The sequence below is a fragment of the Monodelphis domestica genome, chromosome 8, assembly GCF_027887165.1.
Source record: "Monodelphis domestica isolate mMonDom1 chromosome 8, mMonDom1.pri, whole genome shotgun sequence".
NCBI classification, from domain to species: domain Eukaryota; kingdom Metazoa; phylum Chordata; class Mammalia; order Didelphimorphia; family Didelphidae; genus Monodelphis; species Monodelphis domestica.
Window position 1 is genome coordinate 163,542,701 of NC_077234.1, and position 21,069 is coordinate 163,563,769.

Sequence of the window (21,069 nt, forward strand, 5' to 3'; positions counted from 1 at the left end):
TCAAATTTAAAAATTTTCAATTATAAATTTTATAAATCTGTACATTATAAATTGCATGTGCATTATTGTTCATGTGTGCTTGCTTGTACCCAACCAGAATGACCACCTAGAAAAAGCTACTTCTGATAGGAACAGAAAATTCCTTCATTAGTCTTATGTCTCTGCTCCACTGTCTCTTTTTTCCTATCATGCTTTTTACCTGGTTAGAGCCTTTGGTATCCTAAAAGCATCTACCAACATTAGCATTTCTACCTCCCACATTTTAAGTTTTTTACATTTTCATTCCATGGACTGCTGCTCCTCACCTGAGTCCATAGTAGCAATAACTCATGCCAAGGAATTTACTAGAATTCTTCAGGAATAACATTCCTTCTTCAGGGGGATAAAAAGGCTCTCTTAAAAGGAACTCTGGAAATGATAAATGCATTTTTGGTATCTACTTTGACAATAGGCCATGTTTTATCATAATATTGATGTTACAGATGATGCTTAGATTCTTAAGAACTATTATGGTCTAAATAGGCTTTTAAAGACTAACTATTTTGCTTTATTTGTGGTATTTTTCCTACATAAAAATGCACTTTTGAATTTCAAACAGTGAACTAAAAATGAGGTTTTGAAATGTAATGTGTTTTTTTCTTGGGGATCATATATAAGTAAATATTCTGTGAAAATGTTGCCCTCTTAAGAATTATAGGAACTACAGTTCCATATAGATGTGAATGTATACATATATTTATACATGAATGCATGAGCCTATATAGATACTAAATCGATAGATGGATGGTCTTCTAAATTAGGGATGGTTAATGATGAAGTGGTTTTATTAGGACCATATGAAATATTACTGATATTCAATTTCCAGAAGTAAAAGATACAGATTGTTAGTTTAAGTTAGTGTTTTCATTCCCCTGGAAATTATTTTCCTTTCCAAAATGGCACTTTGATGCTCCTTTAGGCCTAATATGCAATCTAAGAAGATATAAGATAATATCCCAACATTGGCATGAAAACTAAGAAAGAAACGATTGAAGAAAAATTTCTGAAACTTAGCTACCAAGACTTTGCAAGAGTTTCTGTACTTACCTATGTCTAAGCATAATTGCAAATCAAGAATGTATTTTTTTTGCTTATGAATATTATTAAGGAGATTTGATCATTCTGTCTAGAAGCCAACATTTTTTGTTAGTTCTGGGCAGGATTAAGTGTGTGGAGAATTAAATATATGTATGGAATTATGACTTAGATCATCGCTGGCAACTGGCAAGGATGCTTTGCCAAACATTGAAAGGGAATGTTTGCTCTAGGAAATTTGCTGTTGAAATAAAATATGACCTATTATTCTCCCAAACCCTTTCTTTTTTACATAGTATAGTCACTTTTTTCTGCAGGCTACAGAAGAAGAACAAATTCATAATTTTCTTTCTCTTTAGAGCTCATACCAGGACACATTGGAGTTCCTTATGGCCAGTAGGGATTTCTGCAAGTCCTTCTGGAAAATATGTGTGGAACATCATGCCTTTTTCAGACTTTTTGAAGAGCCTAAGCCAAAGCCAAAGCCAGTTCTCTTCACAAGAGGGTCATCATTTAGGTTCAGGTAAGGTATATCATCAATTTGTCACTTCTAAATTATTTCAGTGAAAGTTTTCTGAAATTATTTTTAGGAATGGTGTTAGAATTACAGCTTATACAGCTGATGTTTTATGTAATAAGGGCTTTATGGAAAAACTACCAGTCTCTGCACCAATATTAGGTAGGCCTTTAATTGAGTACCCCAAGAGGTAGAAATCCTGTATTTTCAAAGAAAAGTCCCATGAGATTTCTTTTCAGATTTGCTATCAACACTAGATTTGAAGCTATAAACTGCCTTCCTTTCTATGACTGAAAATAGTTTAATAAACTCCATAGAATCTGAGGTATCTTAGTACACTTACCTTTTTTCAAAGAGTATACAGCAATGGCAATGCTTAGAATTATGAAGTAGCAAAATACAAAATCTTCATGAATGTTACTTTTGGGAACAGAGTCTCCCCACTCCCCTTGTATTTAGTAATGAAACCCAAAGCTTCTAAAGAATAGAGCCAGAAAGATTATGTTGTTGTTTTCATTTCTGACCCACTGCAAAGTTTATTTCAAATGTAGCATTTCACAAAATCATTCTATTCTGGAAAAAAGGAAAACAAGATGATAAGTTTTTGTGTTTATCTGTATAAATGAGAACAAGTGTACATCCTTTGTCTCCCTATAATTGTGGTCTTTATCCTAGTGGTCGGACTCAGAAGCAGGTTCTTGATTATGTTAAAGAAGGAGGACATAAGAAAGTTCCATTTGAAAGGTGAGAGAAACTTTGATGCTATTTCTGATTTGAGGGCAATGATACTCTCCAGGTAACCTTTCATTGCTGCCAAGAATGTCTGTCTCCATGAAGGCTCAATGTCCCATCACAGACTTACTGCTTCTTAGCTACACTCTCAGCCTCTCTACACTGACTCTGAGCAAGTATACTTCTTTTGTCCATCGTATATTTTGGGGTGTCTTCCTAGGGGATGCCTCTTTTTCTGAGAAAAGGAATATGAGAGATAGAAACAGGCCAAGAGTTCTAAGTGAGGAATGAGAGTTATTTGTCCAAGGAAAGAGGAGAAAGACTCCCATGGGGGGTGGGGGGGAATAGAATTAAAAAAGCAAAATTGAGTATGAAGGATTAGAAGGGAATACTTACATGAGGCTGAGCACACAGTAAATATTTGTGGACCTTAAACTTGAAGAATTTTTATGAGTTCGTAGATTAGATGAGTCATGGATGAGAAAATAGAATTAGAAATTTTAGCATAGAGGAAGGGGGAAAAGCAATGAAAGGAATTATGATGTCAAGAAAATGAAATATTTTTAAAAGGTGATTTTATGACAATTATTTGGATTAATTATTTTAAAAGCATTTTTTATACTTATTTTTTAAAATAGACTGAGTCGTAAGTTAAATTTCAGTATAACTAAGTCCATGTTCTTCTCATAGATCAGCTTGAATAGCATTTTCATCCTGAATAATTAATCAACAGATGATTTGTATTTAATTTTTGCATTTAAAATATGTAAATTTCTTACAATTCATTCTTAGTAGTAACATCATGTTTTTATAACTATATAATTTGCTTTATTTCATTATATGAGGAAAAATGCTTAGTTTTTATTTAGTTTTATTATTTTTCTGAGGAATGGGAAAAAGTAAAGGAAAGATGTGCTTGATGAAATTAGGTCTAATTCAGCTGCTGTTATTGAACTTATAATTGCAGTGGTCCCAAAATAGCTCTTTTTTTATAGTTATCTAGTCTTATTTGCAGGTAGTTACTTTTTCCCTTTATATTTTAAGTACTGGCTAGTACAAGCTGATTAAATAAATGATTTCTGCTTTTTAAATCTGACCTAGAAAGTAAATATATAAAATACACAGAACCAATTGCAAATTTTTAGTCCAAAGCTTATAGAACAGCGAATACCAAATTCCATGGAATTCTCTTTCTGTCTCCACGGACATTTGTAAGTTGCAAGGCATTGCTAAGATTTATAATGATCCTTGAAACTGATTTGACTGTGACCTTATCTTCAATCAAAAGTAACTTAAAAGACTAGGGATAAGAGAAGTTTCAATGTAAGTAACTTAAAAGACTAGGGATGAGAGAAGTTTCGATGTAAGTCACTTTCAGAACAAATGACAAAAACTTGCTTTGATGAATTGGGAGATGTGGTTTTTAATTTTTTTAAGGAAGTACTCAATGTTAGTTTTTCATAGAAAAGCTTTATGCAACTTAGCCACCTAATGTGATTTCTCCCAGGAAACACAGCAAGATTCGGTCAATCAGAAGCCTCTCTGCTCAGCCTTCAGAACAGAACTCAGAGGTGCCAAAACAAGTCAGTAATGGTGATAAGTATCCTGCATTGTGCTTATGTTGTTCAAGAAGAGTCTTCTAATTAGTATTGCTAAATATTCTACTTTCCCTCTTCCTTATTTAACTTGTAGCAATTGTTTGCAAAAGATACAAAAGCATGAAGTCCTATTATGCATGTATATACTTTAGGCTACCCATTTCTTCTACCTCCCAGCCTGGAATTAAAATTGATAAAATCTTTGATCTTATGAGATTCAGCTAACTTGCTGTTTCCTATCAGTGTGTATGCTTGCTATAGACCCTAGAAAGGGGTTGCCATGTTGTCCCAAGCTTAGCTAAATGGTAACGTTAAACAAGTTTGTTCGTGGAGCTAAGGTCTCCCATCAGCTAAACAGGTTCACTTGCTTGAAAAGATTTGAAACCGTTATGCTAGCTGATGGGTGTAACTCCAGCTCATTGCCAAGGTCATAACCCTGAGTTGGCATCAAACTGAGGAATGAGTTCCCAGGGTTTATTTTACAGGGCAATGAAGGCTATTCTCAACAAGAGGCATTATCACTGTGTTGCTCTGAGGGTAGCTAAAATATATTTTCCTGGAGGTAATTTCTGGCAGAGTTTTGTGTTTTCTCTGATGGAGAATAAGAACTTTGTTAAGGCTTAACATCAGGGAATTCCATTACATAAATATATCTATTCAGCATGTAGAATTCAGGCAGAAGAGAGTTTTTAAAGAATTTTTTGTTAACTTGTCTCTATAAGTCTATGACAAATTCCCTTCGTTTGTTGTCTGAGTTTCCTAAAGCTACTTAGGGATGAAAATGGTTTTAGTTTCCTACAAACTCCAAACACTGAATAAAAACTTGACCATGCTTCTAGAGGGCAGGGGTCAGCAGCTGTCTAACTTCTATCTCTGTACTTTTAACATATGATAGAGCCCTGAGCATAGAAAATTAGGAGATCAAGGCATACATCCCAGTTCTTCCTACAGAATGTGCAACATTGGGCAGAGAAGGTCACTTAACCTTCTTAGGCCTCTGTTTCTTCCTCTATACAGTGAGCTGACTAAGATAATTTTTGAGGTCCTTTCAACCTAAAATTCTGTCTTCCTAAATTCTTTCTGTATGATGTTCAAATTGACTGTGAATTTATAATTAATACCCATATTGATTTTTAAAATGTTTTTAAAAGCCTTACCTTCCATCTTAGAATCAATACTATTATGATGAAATTCTCTAGAGGCTGTATATTAATTTATAGTTATTTATTAGTAAAAGTGAGAGACAGAGAAGACAAGAGACAGAGTGAACAGACAAAGAGAGAAGAAACAGAGACACACACACACACACACACACACACACAGAAGACAGAGGGAGAGAGACAGTGTGAGAAGATAGAAAGACACAGAGATAGAGACAGAGAGAAATCACAGGGGAAAAAACCTAACACATCAACACTTTCCAAGCACCAGCTCTGAGGTTGAGATTAAACACTCCAAAGAAGGGAGCAAGTCATGGATCCAGGCAAAAGAGAGTCTGAAGTGAAAGAGCCTGAGTTATGGCTCCTCCCCTTTCTTATAAGGCCAATAGTGTCACTCTTCCTGTGTCTCTGATTGGCCAGGATTAGTATTAGTCTGGGCCCTGGAGTCCTGACTTCCTGACTCATCACCCATCATACAGGGACTTCTGCCAGCTCCTTGCAAAGGTCCGGTCTCCAGGTACCCACATGGTACTTTAGTCACATGACTTGCTGGCCTTCTGAATGAATATGCACACATGGGTCAGGAGTTTTCAAACAGAATAGAGGGGTACATTTTATAGTTAATTCACACAATACTGGTTCAAAGGCAGAAGAGTGGTAAGGTCTAGGCAATGGTGGTTAAGTGATGTGCCCAAGGTACAGAACTAGGAAGTGTCTGAGGCCAGATTTGAACCTGTTACCTCCTGTCTCCATGCCTAATTCTCCATCTACCAAGCCATCTAGTTGACCCCCTCCCAATGTTTTTTGAAGAACAAATGAGAAATGAGCATATATAAAGTACTCTGAAACTTTTTAAGTGTCATGTATGGGCAGGTGGGCAGGATTACTGTGGACATCTAGGAAGCACAGACAGTGTCAGGCCTGGAATAAGGAAGACTTATCCCCCTGAGTTCATATCTGCTCTCAGACACTTACTCTGGGCAAGTCACTAAACTCTGTTTGCTTCAGTTTCTCATGTGAAAAATGAGCTAGAGAAGGAAAAATGGCAAACCACTTTAGTGTCTTTGCTAAGAAAAGCTAAGAAACGAGGTCACAAAGAATTGGACCTGACTGAAATGACACAAGTAATATTACTATATTTTATGCTATCTGGAGGAGCTTTTGTTGAATAGTTCTCCCAGTAACCAGAGTAAGTACTGGTTTGCTTTGACAGAGGAAGTCTATTGGGAAGTTTCCTATACCAATCATAGGTCTGGTCTAACACCTCCTTCCTTTACTTCTTTTTTTCCAATAAAAACTAAACAAAACAAATATCCCCTAGTCACAGTAGTTTTTATTTTATTATTTTTTTTAGATTTTTGGAAATTTTTATTTAATTAGTTAATTTAGAATATTTTCCATGGTTACAAGATTCATGTTCTTCCCTCCCCCCCCCCCACAATCCCCACCCCCTTCCTGTAGCTGACACAATTACACTGGGTAGAAACAGTAGCTTAAACGACATTTATTCACTTAGATTTATATATAGGAAAACAAATCAAACCAACCAAGAAGTCCAAACCTAATCTATTTTCTCCCCCTCATTTTTCTCTACTTCCTCTCCCTATTTCTGTCTTTATTTACTTTCCCTTTCCACTGCAGAGCTCAAGCTTCACCTATGGGGATGGTGCTGATTCACCTGGGGCCCAGAGCTGCCACCAAGGGAAGGAACTGAATATTTCTGCAGAGGAACCTGAGCAACACAGGAGCCCATCTCTGAAGAAGAGCCCCAAGGATGGCCAGCAGGTTGATGGTGTGGTGATGGCAACGATGGAGGAAGAGGAGGAGGTCGTTAAGGATAGAACACGGCAGAGTAATCCTCAGTCGCAGCAGCCGAGCACAGGTCCAGCATCGAGGGCTGCTCGGGGCAGCAGCACCTCCATTCCTTTCATTGACTGCAGTGATGTAGATAGTGAATATGACCTTCTAAGAGAACCAGTAACTCAGTCACATTCCCCAACAAATGACAATCATGAGGGTGATTTGACCAGTGGTGTTTTTATGCTCTCTAGAGATGAAAACTGGAACAAGCTTAGGCACAGGGATTCCCCCCATTCTTGGAAGTCTTCCCAGCCCATTTCCAGAGAATACATTGATGATGATTTAGAAGACATAACCTTTTATGGTAGTGAGAGCCCCAGGCTTCAAAGACATAGCTCTCTGGTGGATGAAATGTTTAGGGGATCGGGTAGTCGCAGTCCTCTTGCCACTCCATTGTCTCCCAGTAGCAGAGGTTCAAGTCCTAATTTGAGTTGGGATAGAACTGGGTCTCAGGGCTATGTCTCAGAAAATGGGCATGACTATAGAAATACAATCATGGAGGAAGACATTGTCCCAAACAGATATCCTCATTATGGAAATCATTCTCCTGTCTTGCAAAGGCCACATTTAAAACATGTTTCTCGTGCATTTAATAAGTCAGAAACAGACCCATTCATCCTTAGCCAAGTAGTCGTAACCCCAGGGGAAGAAAGCAGGATAGGCAGCCATGGAAAGGGAGAACTCGCCAAAATGGCCAGTACAGAAGGCAAAGCATTGGCAAATGGCTTAGCTGTTCTTGGCCCAACCAAGAAGGTTGGATGTGCCAGCGGTATGGTAGACCATGTGGCTGCCATCCAAATAGCAGAGGGCTCCACCAGCAGTGGGACTGAGTCGAGTGATTCAGACTCTGAAATAGTAAGCCCCTTTAGCCAGCCCCTCATGTTTGGTAACCCTGTTGTGCTGAATTCTCCTCCCTTACCTAGGAATAAGCCTTCCTTTGGTAGTCTACAGCTTGATGAGGAGACAGAGTAGAGGCTTGTGCCTGTCTGTTTTAATGATGAGGAGAACATGCACATTTTTAGCTGCTAGGAATCTGAGATCCGATCCTGAATTTGGATGGATGCCTCCACTCTGATGGCATTCATTCATCTCCACTGTTTATTAGAGAGAAAGAAAATTCTGTACAGGCAAAGTTGTAGATAGCATACATAATAGTTGTAAGTTCTTAATGAAAAAAAGTGAAATGACTGCATCGTGTAGCTCTTGTCAACATCTGTTTAACCAGGTAGATAAGAGAAATAGCAACAATGGATCAGCATCATATGCCTATTACTTACTTAATGCTTTCTTTTTTGATGGTAGCTAGCAAAAGGATATTCATAATCGATTTGATATGACTTGTGAGTGGGTTGTGTTAATGAAGAAAATATTCACCTAGTTCCAATCACATTAAGCAGATTGTCTTCATGTCAGCTAAACTGAATCCTTGGACTAGATTCTCTTTGAAATTTCAGGAAGGCATACTGGTTTTACTTATCTCCTTAATAGGAGATCTACTTTTTAGTGCCTCATAAATAGGGATATGGATGAAACAGAATTCTAGGCCACATGTAAATAATTTTTTATTTATAATCAAATCTTGAAGAAATACATTGGTCAATGTTAATATACATTTTGAGGGAAGAATTAATTTGACATTATTTCTCTTCAGGGTCTAATTGGTGTTAAACATCAGCATAATATCCATTAACTATCACTTAATTAAAACAAGGCTAGTTTATGGAAGAAACTAAAGTTGGAAAGTTGTCTTATGAAATTCTGGTCCTCATAAACTCTTTGAAAGGAAAACCATTACTGACTGTTGATGTTGAGTGTTGACTAGTAGATTAGTTTATTAAGTAACTATTTCTGAATAGCATACAACACAGGGGAATATTTTCCTGCACCTTTATCTCTATTTTTAACACTTTTATTATACTCTGTATGTTCCCATTTGTGCTAAAAATAATCTGGGTCCTTTTCTAACCAGGAAAAAAAAAATATGTGGGCAAGACCTTATAGTTGATGGTGGTTAACTTATTTTAAAGTTGCCCCTTTTATGTTACTGCCCTTTTTTCCCCCCAGAATTTGTTTTGATTTAAAGGAGTGGAGCCTTGTCTTTAAAAGGGAGGGTCCATTCTCAGCCAGACTCCTTCCCCTTTCCCCTCAGTTCAGCATACTAGATATTAAAGTACTTTGGTATATATGTATATAGGAGTTGGAGGAGTATTATGCTAATGTTCTTAAGCCTTTTATTTAACTACTTCCTACATTTCGTACTACTGTGAATCATGGGAAAATTTTTGTAGCTATTTATTAACCACCAAAATGTTGAAATAGTTTGCAACTGTGAAATCTCTGCCAGTAGCCTTACTGTAATCATTATGTGACATTATGTTGTAGAAATAGCTGGATATATTTGATTAACTTAAGTAGAATTTGATGTGATATAAGCTCAACAAAAATATTGGTTGATCTTATGTGAACTGTAAATTATTATCTGCCCACATAAATGTTGATCAGCCTCTTTTAAACATTCTCATTTAAACTAAACCAGTTTTAATATAGATTTTTGTTGTTGATTCTCAAAAATTTCCATTTTCCTGCTCACTTGATTCAGAGTTTGATTTAATATCTAGCTTGATTCTTGATGAGTTTGAGAGATTTTACACCATTAGTGTACTTAGGTTTTGTTTCAGATTTAATTATTTTATAGTTTCTGAATTTTAGCTTTGAGAATACCATTAGTGGTCATCTACTTCAATATTCATATTTTACAGATGAGAAAAATGATGCCTAGAAAGCATAAGTGTCTTGCCTAGAGTCGTGTGACTATTTAGTGGAACAAGTAGGACTAGAAATTCAATTGTCCTAACTCTAAGACTAAGGTTCTATACATTATATATGGTAATTTATAGAAATGGGTTTGTTTTTCTTCTAATTTATCGGATTATTTTAATTTGGAGTGTTCTCTTTTGAATGAATATTAAATCTGAATGATTTGGAGACTAGTAATAATCATTTAGAATTTCCATAGATAATAATAGATGACTGATACATGTTTATAGTTATTTGGAGATAGTTGTTAGATCTTGTTAAAGTAAAAGTCTCCTTGCACCCCCCTGCTCCCCATTGTTTTTTCGCATAGAAACTGATGTCAAATGAGTGTCCCCGAACTGCATTCAAATGTAGTAAGTAAAGCCAGGTGTAGCAACTTGTAGATTCTCTCTCTTTTGGTGTTTGTTGTCCATATCTATACTCAATTCTTTTGTTGTTGTTGTTGTTGGAACTTAATTGAAACATTGTACAGCCTACATTGTATAACAGAGATGAGTTTTCAAAGGCAAATACATATAATGTAGTTAGTTTCCTTTCTCAGAAGCAATTTGTTATCAAGTAGCAATATATCAAGAAGGTGTTTAGTTTTAGTATAGATCATGGCTGTGGTGACAACATTGTCTATCTCTTTGATGGCATTTAAGCAGTTTTCTTTCCATTGTGTAATAACCAAGAAATAAGCTTTATCTATTCTTTATAAGCTTCAAGACTTTAGTGTTTGTGATTTCTTTGATTTGAAGGTTCTCTGCAGTAACATAGGTCTAAACCAATTGCCATCAACTGGTGGCCAGTAAGGTATTCACACCTGCTCTGGTATAGCCCAGTTTAGCCTCAGGCTAGAGACTTACAGTTCATCCTTGGGTCTACTCTCAAAGCCTTTCCAACTTGGTAGGACCTTCCATATTTGGAATGGCATGTGTGTAGCCTCTGAGCATCCTAGGTTGCCATTAGAGGATAACATCTGTGGAGGTTATCTACTCCTGATTGGCCACTATTTTTGGAAGGAGTAATATTGACACCATTATTTTTCAGTCAGCAGATTCCTAGGCATGATGTTTTTAAAAGCACAATAAGTCATGCCCTCAAAACACAATGGATGCCATTATTTTAAAAGGAAGCTTGTCTTGTATTAAAACATAAAATAAATGTTTTAAAACACTAGTCAGAGAGTTATTCCAAACACCTCTATAGCCTAAGGAACAAACAGATGAGATACTCTGTATATTGCACATAGAATAAAGGTAGGGACTCTGTCAGTACATCCTATAGTCTCTTTTCCCCAAGAAACTTTCCATTCTCTAAACACATTTCACTTCATTCTGCAGGATCTGACAGGGTGGTATAGGAGCACAAATATGTATAAAGTAAGTTCTGAGGTAAAGTCAGAGGATGTGAAAAATTTACTCAGATGCCAAAAGTGGTTCTTGTCATATGGACCAACTGTTGCTCACTTTCTTTAAGGCAATATGTGATCCTTAGAGTCTATTATTCTGTGGTCAGAATAACCCTTTGGATGACCAACATATCACAGTTGCCCCTAGGAGTTAATGGTTTGAAGGTTTGAATACATAAAATAAATCATATTTCAGCTAGAAGGCTTATGTAGTCATACTTATATGCTTCATAATTCATATTTTCCTTTTGTTCATTAGTATTGTAAAATATTTTTGTTATTGTTTAGTTTTTTTTTCCTTAAGGCTGAATCAAACCATAAGAAATTCTTTCAGTGTGAAGAAATATACTTAATGAGTTCCATAACTTCAAATGAGTAATTCCAACACTCTATGACAATCATTGTATGCCATTGAAGTTGTGATTAGACAGACATTTAATTAAAGGCAGTCTTTGGGCCAGATTCTTTCCTAGATATGTGATGGGAATTTGGGACTTTGCCAGAACTCTAAGTCATTGAGCTATGATAAATTGCCTCTGCCATTTAAAATAAGAACCATTCAAATTTTACTCTCAAGCATAGCTTCAAAGCTTACATATTACACTTATAGAGAACGAGGGAGAAAAGGCAGAGTAATTACTCGAGAAGCAACGTGTGACATACCTTTTATTTCTATACAGGACACAAAACTCCAATTCTCATTGCCTGTCTTCAGACAACATTTGCATATCAGTAGAGACCATTTTAGATATCTACCTTTCCAATATTGGTTGTATTTGCATTTTTTAGTGTCTATGCCCTTGGGATGTTTTGCCCATGAAATTATTATGTATTGTAACATATGAGTTGGAATTTCCCCACAGACAAATGCAATATGAATCCAAATTTTCTTCCAGATGTAGTTTTTCCTATGTGTCAAGGAAGTTCTATTATTTCAATTCTTACACATACAGTCCTGACTTCCTGTTATTTGAATTCAGTGGTAATTTCTTCTAAGAATCAGCTCAGAAGACCCCAGGTAAATTCAGTATTAATGAATTTACTGTTACTTCAAGGTTTATACTCATGTCAATTTTTGTAATAGGTTATAAGTCAAGCCACTCTTCTATGGAAAGTGAATGAGTGGCACGGAGATTGTGTTTATATGACACTGAAATAATCTGTCAGTTTAGTGAAAAATCAAAGTATTTTTTGTGGGACCAAACTACTGGTTGAAGGTTGTTTTTTGTTGTTGTTTGTTTGTTTTGTTTTGTTTTGTTTTTTTACCTTTCGGCAGATTGCTGTGCTATTCTATATATTCCATTTTGGATTCTGTAAAATTGCCCCTTTCTTTCACTGGGTCGCAAGCCGATTTTGAATTTATATACTTTCTTTCCTGAAAACTTTTCTGTTCCTTTATACTTGAACCTATTTAAATCAGTCATATTGTTCATAAACATCCTTGCATCTCCCCTAAAGGGATACTTTTCCAAAGAAAAGAAACTTCTCACTCTTCAAATTTTTCCTGTCATTTGCCTGATAGTCACAAACTTTGAGTTACTCTTAACAAGTGTGATTTTATGCAAATAACACTTTCATCTTCATTGTAGACTTAGAGATTCACTCATTTTACAGGTTAGGAAACCAAGGCCTAGTGAGATCAAGGTCATTCAGGTAGTCAGTGGAAAAGCTGAAATTTCAGCTCATGTCCTCTGACTGCAATTTCACTGTTCTTTCTACTTCACTTTTGTTTAGCTGCCCTCTGATCTAATAACACGAGTCTAGTTTTACTCCTGATCACTTGTATTGTCTTAATTTTGTTTTAATTTAATATTGTTTTAAAAATGTGAACATGTTCAGAAGCTTGTGATCTGTAGATCAAAGGAAGGGATACTCAGTCACAGAGTAAGATTCAAATAGAATATACTCTTTAAGTCCTCCATTTCCTTTACAAATTAATTCATATAGTGTCGATATAATTTACATGCATATATTCCCATTTATTTCATATAAGGCTTACACGTGTGAACATTTCAAAAGTCCCCTGGAGATGTCTGTTTCATATTAGTATTCCATTGAGCTAAGTTAGCTATACACAAAAAGAGAGTTATTCCTGAACAAGTTGGCGATAAGAGTAGTTTACCCTGGCAGCATTAAAGCATATTCTGGCAGTGTATTTTCCCCTTGGTTTGATTCCATGTGCTTCTGTTCAACCAAGTGAAAGGTAATATGTAGAGTGAGCACTTACATATTTTCCTTGACATTGGCCCATATTTAAGATCGACACAGGTTTTTCAGGTCAGTGTTAAGATGTCACATAATAAAGAAATCTGAACTTTTTAAAAAGAGAAACACAAGTTTCCTTGATAACTTTTTTGGCAAAGGGTTGGGGAGGAATGTTGGCAATGCCACCATTAACTTGTGCTTTGGGATGCACACTTTCACAGAATAAAGAATAAAATAAAAGGTTAATCTAAATGGCAATATTACCTAAAATATCTCATCATTAAATCATACTTCTTACTAGTCTGAGATATTTGGCTTGTAGTGATAAGTACCCACATACTCAGACTATAATTATTTTAAATGTTTGTCTTTTCCATTTATTTTCCCTTTTCTCTTTACTGAGTCAGGAAAGAGAGTTACACCGATGGCTCATGACACAGAATGAAATGAAAAAGTCGACTTATAAAAAACACTCTAATCAGAAGTATCCAATACTGTATGCCAATTAGATCTTGAATGAGTGCTTGATGTCAAATACTTCAGGTTCCTTGAGCATTTTTTATTCAAATAATACACACTCCTTTTCATTATTTCTTATTAAGAATGTATGTCTTCAGTCCTTTGATATCTTGAGCTACTTAATGACAAACTTAAAACAAGTATATTGTGGTCACTTTTCACACATTTACTTGTGCTGCTTGTGTTCTACTCCTAAGAGTCATTTCTAAGCTCCCATCAACTTATTAAATAATTTTTTAAAGTGTTCGATGAGTCAGAACATTTCACCTTCTTATGCCAATGAAAAATGTACATATTTGTAAGTACTTTCCCACAGAAAGATATAGATTATGTGTATGTTAAAAGATCCTTAAAGGTATTACACATGTGAGATTTGCTAAGAAATCTACAGGTTTCAAAAGTACCCTTGCCTCAAAAGTTGACTATAGTTCTTGCCTTACTAAGGACCTAAAAGGAATGATTTTCAGCTTTAGTACGAGGCCACAAGGTTCAACATATTGAAAAATAGCCTATTGATAAAAGTCATTAAATATGCCAGAGGATCAAGATGGAATTTTTTTCTGAAAAATATCTTACAAACAATATAGAATATCATCCATCCATCTCATCCATTTAGCTTAATTGTGACTCATCCCAAGTTTGAGGAACTAGCCTTATCATTCTATGGTTGTGTTTAAGCATCAGGATTTCTTCTTTTTGCTGGAATTTTGTTGGAAATTCTGAATAAGAAACAGCATCTGGTGCGCTTTTAATCCTAAGATTAGAGTTTAAGGTCAACTGACTTAATCCAGTGAATATTAAGAGAATTCTTTGGAAAATAACTTTGGGATGTGACTCGGAATCAATGTTATATTACAAACTAGTGAGGGTTAAAAGGACGATGATTTAAGATATATGGACATTGTCAAGTTTTTCTATTTGGGAGCTGGCCTCCATGGAGTTCAATAATTGATGTTGCCATGCCACTAAGGTAGGAATTTCCTTATGCCAGAATTGTTCTCTTCAGAATGTTAAGGAAGACAATTTGGTCACTTTCTTTGAACACATTACAGATAAGCAAGAGAAATTAAAAAAAAAAACAACTTGTTTGCACAGTCTACTGAATATGTGAAATCTTTAAAATAATAGGTTGTAAGATAGTGATGAGGGTAAACCTGAAAGTGTTTAAAACTCATTTTGCTTAACTACGAATTGATTTTTTCAGTGAGTGTTAAAGCAGGAAAAGTAAAAATGTCTTTGATAAAGTGAGAGGTGACATAGTATTGACCCATGAGCTCGCAGTCATTAGATAAGAACTTTCTGGTCTAAGAAAGTAGGTTAACAGTTCCTTTTCATGTGTTTCAAATTTCCTTGGTGAGAAGAAAGCAGTTGTCATTCTGCCTGTGATGATTTATGGTGAGATCAAAGGTAGGTTTTCCATAGTTCGGACCTCAAACTTGTTGCTTTCTCAATAAGCACTTAAAATGGCTGATGGGCTAAATCCTCTTCCCCCTCCCCTCTTCCTCTTTGAGAAATTGACTTGGGAAAACTAACCAAATTTCATAAGCTTGGCTGTATATGATTAATCCCTTTCTGTGTTTTTAAAAGTTTGTATATATAATAAGACAGAATAGAGAATATATTTTAATTAAAATCTCTAACAAACCAAATTAATTTTTAAATAGAAGATGCTGGGGACTTCATTCTCATTTTTGTCATTTGTTTAATAAAGTTTAAGAAAAAGCATTTTTATTTTGTTGTTCCATTGTATGCACTGTTTTGTCAGCATGTACCTCTCTGGGAGAAAATCTTTTTCAATGTTCTGTCTTTATCCTCAAAGCATGGTGTGCCTTCTGTTCCTTGCATTGTTTGGAGCACTGTCTGATGTCTTTTTTTTTAACTGCAGAATACCTATTTGTACTTGGAATACCTGTTTCCCCCACATACAGTGACCCTGTTCACTTCAAATAATGATCATGGTAACCTCAAAGCTCAGGGTTACTGCTTTGAACCATACTTCCTTAGAGGTGGGGAGAAAGAGCTGGCCTCTGCTGCCAGTTGGAGGGTACCTTTTTATATTTCATTTTCTTGTACTTTGTGATTTTTTAAAAAATTGATATATTTGAAGATTTATTTTGAAGCAAGCAGGACCACTGTAGTTGTGGGAGGGATATCTTGCTGAAACTGACAGTATCTGTGCCAGTCGTTTACAAAAGGGATTAGTTAGACAAAGGATTGGATCTCATATTTTAAATATGAGTGCTCCTGATATTTAAGTATGGGATAGATAGGGCTTTTTAAACTCAACATCATTTCTTGTAAATGGGTTTTGGGGCGGGGGGGAGAAAGAGGATAGGGGAAACGTAAGAATGACCTTTAGATTTTATCAGTCTGAAGTCTTCTTGAGCAACCCGTAAATCCCAAATGTAGACGAGTTGAAGCAGGCACTGTCTGGTTTCACCTTTTTCACTGCCTAATATTGCAGTATATCAATAAAGCATGGACTTGTACCACCTGAAGGGTTGCTGGCTTCTCCCAATAACACTGAGCTTGGTGACTCTTTAAGCATGTCAAGCCAAACTCATGTAACATTGTATGCACGATATTAATATCGTTTGTTATCTAAACTGAAAGCTTTTACTTGTTCTAATGGGTATCTTTGCTGTAAAAATTGTCAATGGTTTAACTATTCTCTCTCACTGATGGCTGAAGCTTTGTCCCAAGTACAAGATGATATTTTCCATTGGTATGATGTGTTATACTCCCTAAGCTCATGACCCTGTCACCACCACCACCACCACCACCACCACCACCACCACCACCACCACCACCACCACTACCACTACCACCACCATGTTCAAATAAAGGAAGTGTTTCCTTTCTTGTTTTCCCCATGTGTCAGATCAAGGTAGTGCATTAGTTATACAACACTAATTCTCTATTAATAGCATCTCTTTTTTTTCCTGAAAAATTTGTTCTATTACTTTTTTGCAAGGTTTGATTACAAACTCCTAAGCTAATATGTAAGTGTTGGTGAAACTTTTCTCTAAGGGCTTTGCTGTATGTAGATAGACAACACTTTGCCCCTGCAATTCTTAATAGGAAGAGGACAACATTCCTAATAAACTAGCAATTCTACAAAATAGTTATTCTTATAGAACCTTATGATTTAAACTAAAGAAACATTCTCATGATCTGTTTGACAAAGTCATTCAGGGAAAGCCTTATATAGACATTAAACTATAAAGCCTATTTATGAAAACCCAACCCAATGATGGTTCTGTAGAAAAGTAATTTTCAGCAAAAGAGAAATCTATGGACCAATTCCACTAGAGATTTTTCTAAGGCGATTATTATAGCTCTCAAAAGAGCCTTTTTTTAAAAAGAGAAGGAAAAGAACTGTTTTAATGTGTTTCCTCCGTGTGCCTTTGAATCCTATCTTGGTACTCAAAGGTAAAGATCTTTGATATTGAGGACAAAAAATGTTTTAGAAGTAGCTTCTAGAAAACAACTAAACAAATTTTAATAATATCATCTTTATTTAAAATGTTAAAAAAGGCACAGAGATATTTAAAATACTTTCAACTTATTTATATTTTACAAAGGTTACTGAAAAAATTCCAATTTTCTTTGTTAATTGTAACCATCTGCAAATGTGTGTAAGCGTTACATTTGATGGAGACAATATACCAATTAAAAATACAAATTACCTAATTCTTAACTTTTCTATGACAGCATTATTAAACTTCTTCTTATCCTTGGAGAATAGAATAAAATCTTTTAAGATTCTCTCTCAGATGTCTGATTTTTCCTATTAAAAATAAATAACCCAATCCTTTGAATTTGAGTCCTAAACATAAAATTTGCTTGTTTAATGTTCAGCTTGGGCACAACCCTCACTTACAAACCGGATAACAAAGTCATGAGTGTATATAGAAGCCAAATGAGGGTTGTTAATCATAAACTCACACCCTAAATATATTATAGTTCTCATGATTAAGAGGCTATCGGGTAAATGCTGGCATGCCTCTCCAGTGTGTGACCCTGCAAATTTCCTCTTCCCCAGAGCTGCCAGTAAAATAGAATTATGAGTGTGTTTTAAATTAATAAAATAAAGGAACCCAACTGGCTGTTGCACTGGGTGATAAATTGAAAAGTATAGTAAACATAGCTGGGCTATTTTGGAGCCCCTTGACTTTGTATCAGGGGAATAAATATGTATATTTAAGAGGAATTTTAAGAGCAATTATTAGAAATGCTTCTCTCAGGGTTTTATATGTGAAAGGGCTTCCATTACATCAAGACAGTGTAATGTCTTCCAGCTAAACACTCAGTCTCTTGAGGCACATTTAAGTGGTGAAAAAAAAAAGTAATACCCCTAGAGAAATCATTGGGAGAGATGAGAAAAATTTGAAAGCCATTAACCTTTAGTTGTGTTTGAAAGTTTCAAAAAACTGTAGCTCAACTTCTGGAAACAGTAAAAATGTCCATAAAATTTCCAAATCCTCCTAACTTTCTATGTGTAATTTAATTTTATAAATAACTTCATCTCTTTTCTCCATCTTTCTTCCTTTCCCCATAATACTTAGCTACTTTCTTAAAAGGATGGTAAAATTACCCATTTACTTTGAGGAATTTTTGAAGGACTAGTTTCTTGTGATGGAAAAGAAGTAGGGAAAAGATTAGAAAATCAAAGAACTAAAGTTCATTGTTAAAAAATGAACAAATAATGGCTTTTCTCCCTGTCACTCCAGACCTGGGGGCTCCTAAAACAGAGAAACAGAATGGGTGACCCAAGTATTTATCTAGGAGACCCCTAACTAGCTAACTCCAAACCATGCTTTAAAATTGACCATCTTAGTGGCAAAACTCAGTGTGTTGTATAGGTAACTTAGTAACATAAATATCTTGCTCTCATTTCTCTTTCCATAGGACATCCAAGTAGTGTAGAATTAAAATTTGTCATGGATCTAAATGTCATCAATTTGGTAAGAAAGTTTTATATCAAAGTAGGATTCTAGATAATTACCAAACTGCTAAATAAACTAGACATTATCCATGTCAGCCTATTTTACTGATTTCCAGAATTGTAAAATAGCCTCTAAATTTAGTCAACATCCTTTGAACTTCTTCCTTCCCTTCCCCCTACTCTTTGGTGACTCTAAGTGTCAGATTTCTAATATATCTTCTTACAGGTTGAGAATGTGCCTTAAACTCCATTGGCACTTTTAGAGCTAGTTCACTGGCCAACCTTAAGAGTTATGTACTATTATTACTAGATCATGGAATCATTGATCTAAAGAGCAGAGGTCATCTAGTCCAATGTCCTCATTTCTCTGTAGAAGCTGAGACCCATGTAAAATGACTTGCCCAAGGTCACTTAGCTAGTAAGACTTATTCAGGATTAAACCCTGTCTTCTAACTCCAAAGCCAATTCTCTTAATAACTTTATATGCGTAGGGAAATGACCTTCCAGAAGCCTTTGGCCTTATACTTAGTTTTTAGAATTCTTGGAATTGTTAATAGATTTGATTAATGGAATACTTGATACTTTAAATAACAATTTCTGTGCCCCTCTGTTTCTCAGTCTTAAGCTTCCTCACTCCTTTTATAAGCACGAAATAAATCTTTAAGTCTGAGGCAAGATAAATTGATCAATCTAACTTGATTATCTATTCTTAACCAGCATCACAATGGGTGGAAAAATGTATACTGTATATGTGAAATGTAGTAGGTTCTGTCTAATGAAAAATGCTAAATTTATTGATACTGCCATGACTTCTACTGGTTATCAATGAAATCTACTTTTATTTTTCCACTGTTTATTATTGCCTGTCTCTCAAATAGTTGAATAAGCTTCTTCTCACTTGATACTGTCTGCTTTTAAATGGCATTTTCTTCTTTCATCCAATCATATATATAAATATATACACATACATATTCCCCAGTAAGCTTGGTTCTACTGTGCCCCTTTTTCTAGCTCAGACTTTCCCAAGTATCTCCCCAGTTCAGACTTTTCCAAGTAGTCTTCTAGTAGGATAGCTTCTTTCCTTCCTGTGGGTGTGGTAGTGGTTGAATTTGTATTTGAATTTAGTCACCATTATTTCCCCCTCCAAACAAATGAGGTACTTTCTTCAGGCTTGCTTGTTGGGCACAGTCCAGCAACTAATTGCCTTCCTTTTTGCCCAGTCTCCATTCAAACTAGTCTTGTTGCTGTGTTCACTGTGCTGGTGCTTGTCCTATCCAACACCAGGGAACAAAAATGAACCATCATGAATCCAAACCATTATATCGTTGCTTGTTGTTTCATCTGGTGTACTCTGAAACTCAGCTCCTCAGAATAGGAACCCCTTCTTATTCCAGGTGACCATGTAAGTAAGGGCTGTAGGCAAGCTCACCTGTGATCTGTCAAAGACAGTCACACCCAAGGCTGTCCCTCATGAGTGCTCAAAGCATTTGTAATCTTGGATATAAGGCAGAGGAAGTACCAGAATTTCTCTTGTAAATCAGATTTAGATTAATAATGTTTTTTCTTAAAGGAGTAGTTTAGAACTTCTTTTTTAAAAAATGCCTTTTAAATTGGTTTCAACATTTCTACGTGATGAGTTTCAATACTTTTGCAATTATTGTATTCAGTTATGTACTAGTGTCAATAAAATTGACATTTGTGAAGCAAGCTCTGGCCTTTCTCTGGGATTTTACGGGGCATGGCAATGTGTGGTGAAACTGGGTGCTAACTAACATCATATTGTCTCTTGTGTCTTCTCTGTGGCTATAAAAGTGATTTACCTTTGAAAATACTTATTTTCTGTTCTTTCTCTACAAAGATCACTATCACTAGAACACATATTCTCAGCTGTTTTTCCAGAAGTGGTGGCTTTTCATACACTTGCTGACGGTCTACAGGATGCCTTTGTGAGAGAGCTGTCTGGGGCTAATTAGACGGTGCCGACTGAGGCTGGGGGAAACGCTCTTTGGTTTTGGGGTTTTTGTTATTTTGGGAAGAAATCTGACCAATGTGAAGACTATACCCATAACCTTTTAGCTTTGTTAACACAATGCCAAAATCACTTGAGCTAACCCTCTCAAGCTAGTTTTTATGGTAGTCGTTTTCAATAATTATGAAGTAAATATTAACCAATTCAAAAGAAAGAGATGAAAGTTCAAAGATCAGTCAACTTGAAGAAACAAATTCTGTTTTACACATTTTACCCC

The 21,069-nt window shown here is 35.6% G+C and overlaps 1 protein-coding gene across 2 annotated transcripts in view; it reads left to right on the forward strand.

Moving 5' to 3' along the window:
• FARP1 (FERM, ARH/RhoGEF and pleckstrin domain protein 1) overlaps positions 1–21,069 on the forward strand; it is a 338,024-nt gene that overhangs the window by 260,662 nt on the left and 56,293 nt on the right. For both annotated transcript variants that reach the window (XM_007501371.3, XM_007501372.3), the window contains exons 10-13: positions 1,434–1,597; positions 2,267–2,335; positions 3,831–3,906; positions 6,723–6,963. In XM_007501371.3, the coding sequence (XP_007501433.2) occupies positions 1,434–1,597; positions 2,267–2,335; positions 3,831–3,906; positions 6,723–6,963 (550 nt within the window). The remainder of the gene's footprint in view (positions 1–1,433; positions 1,598–2,266; positions 2,336–3,830; positions 3,907–6,722; positions 6,964–21,069) is intronic.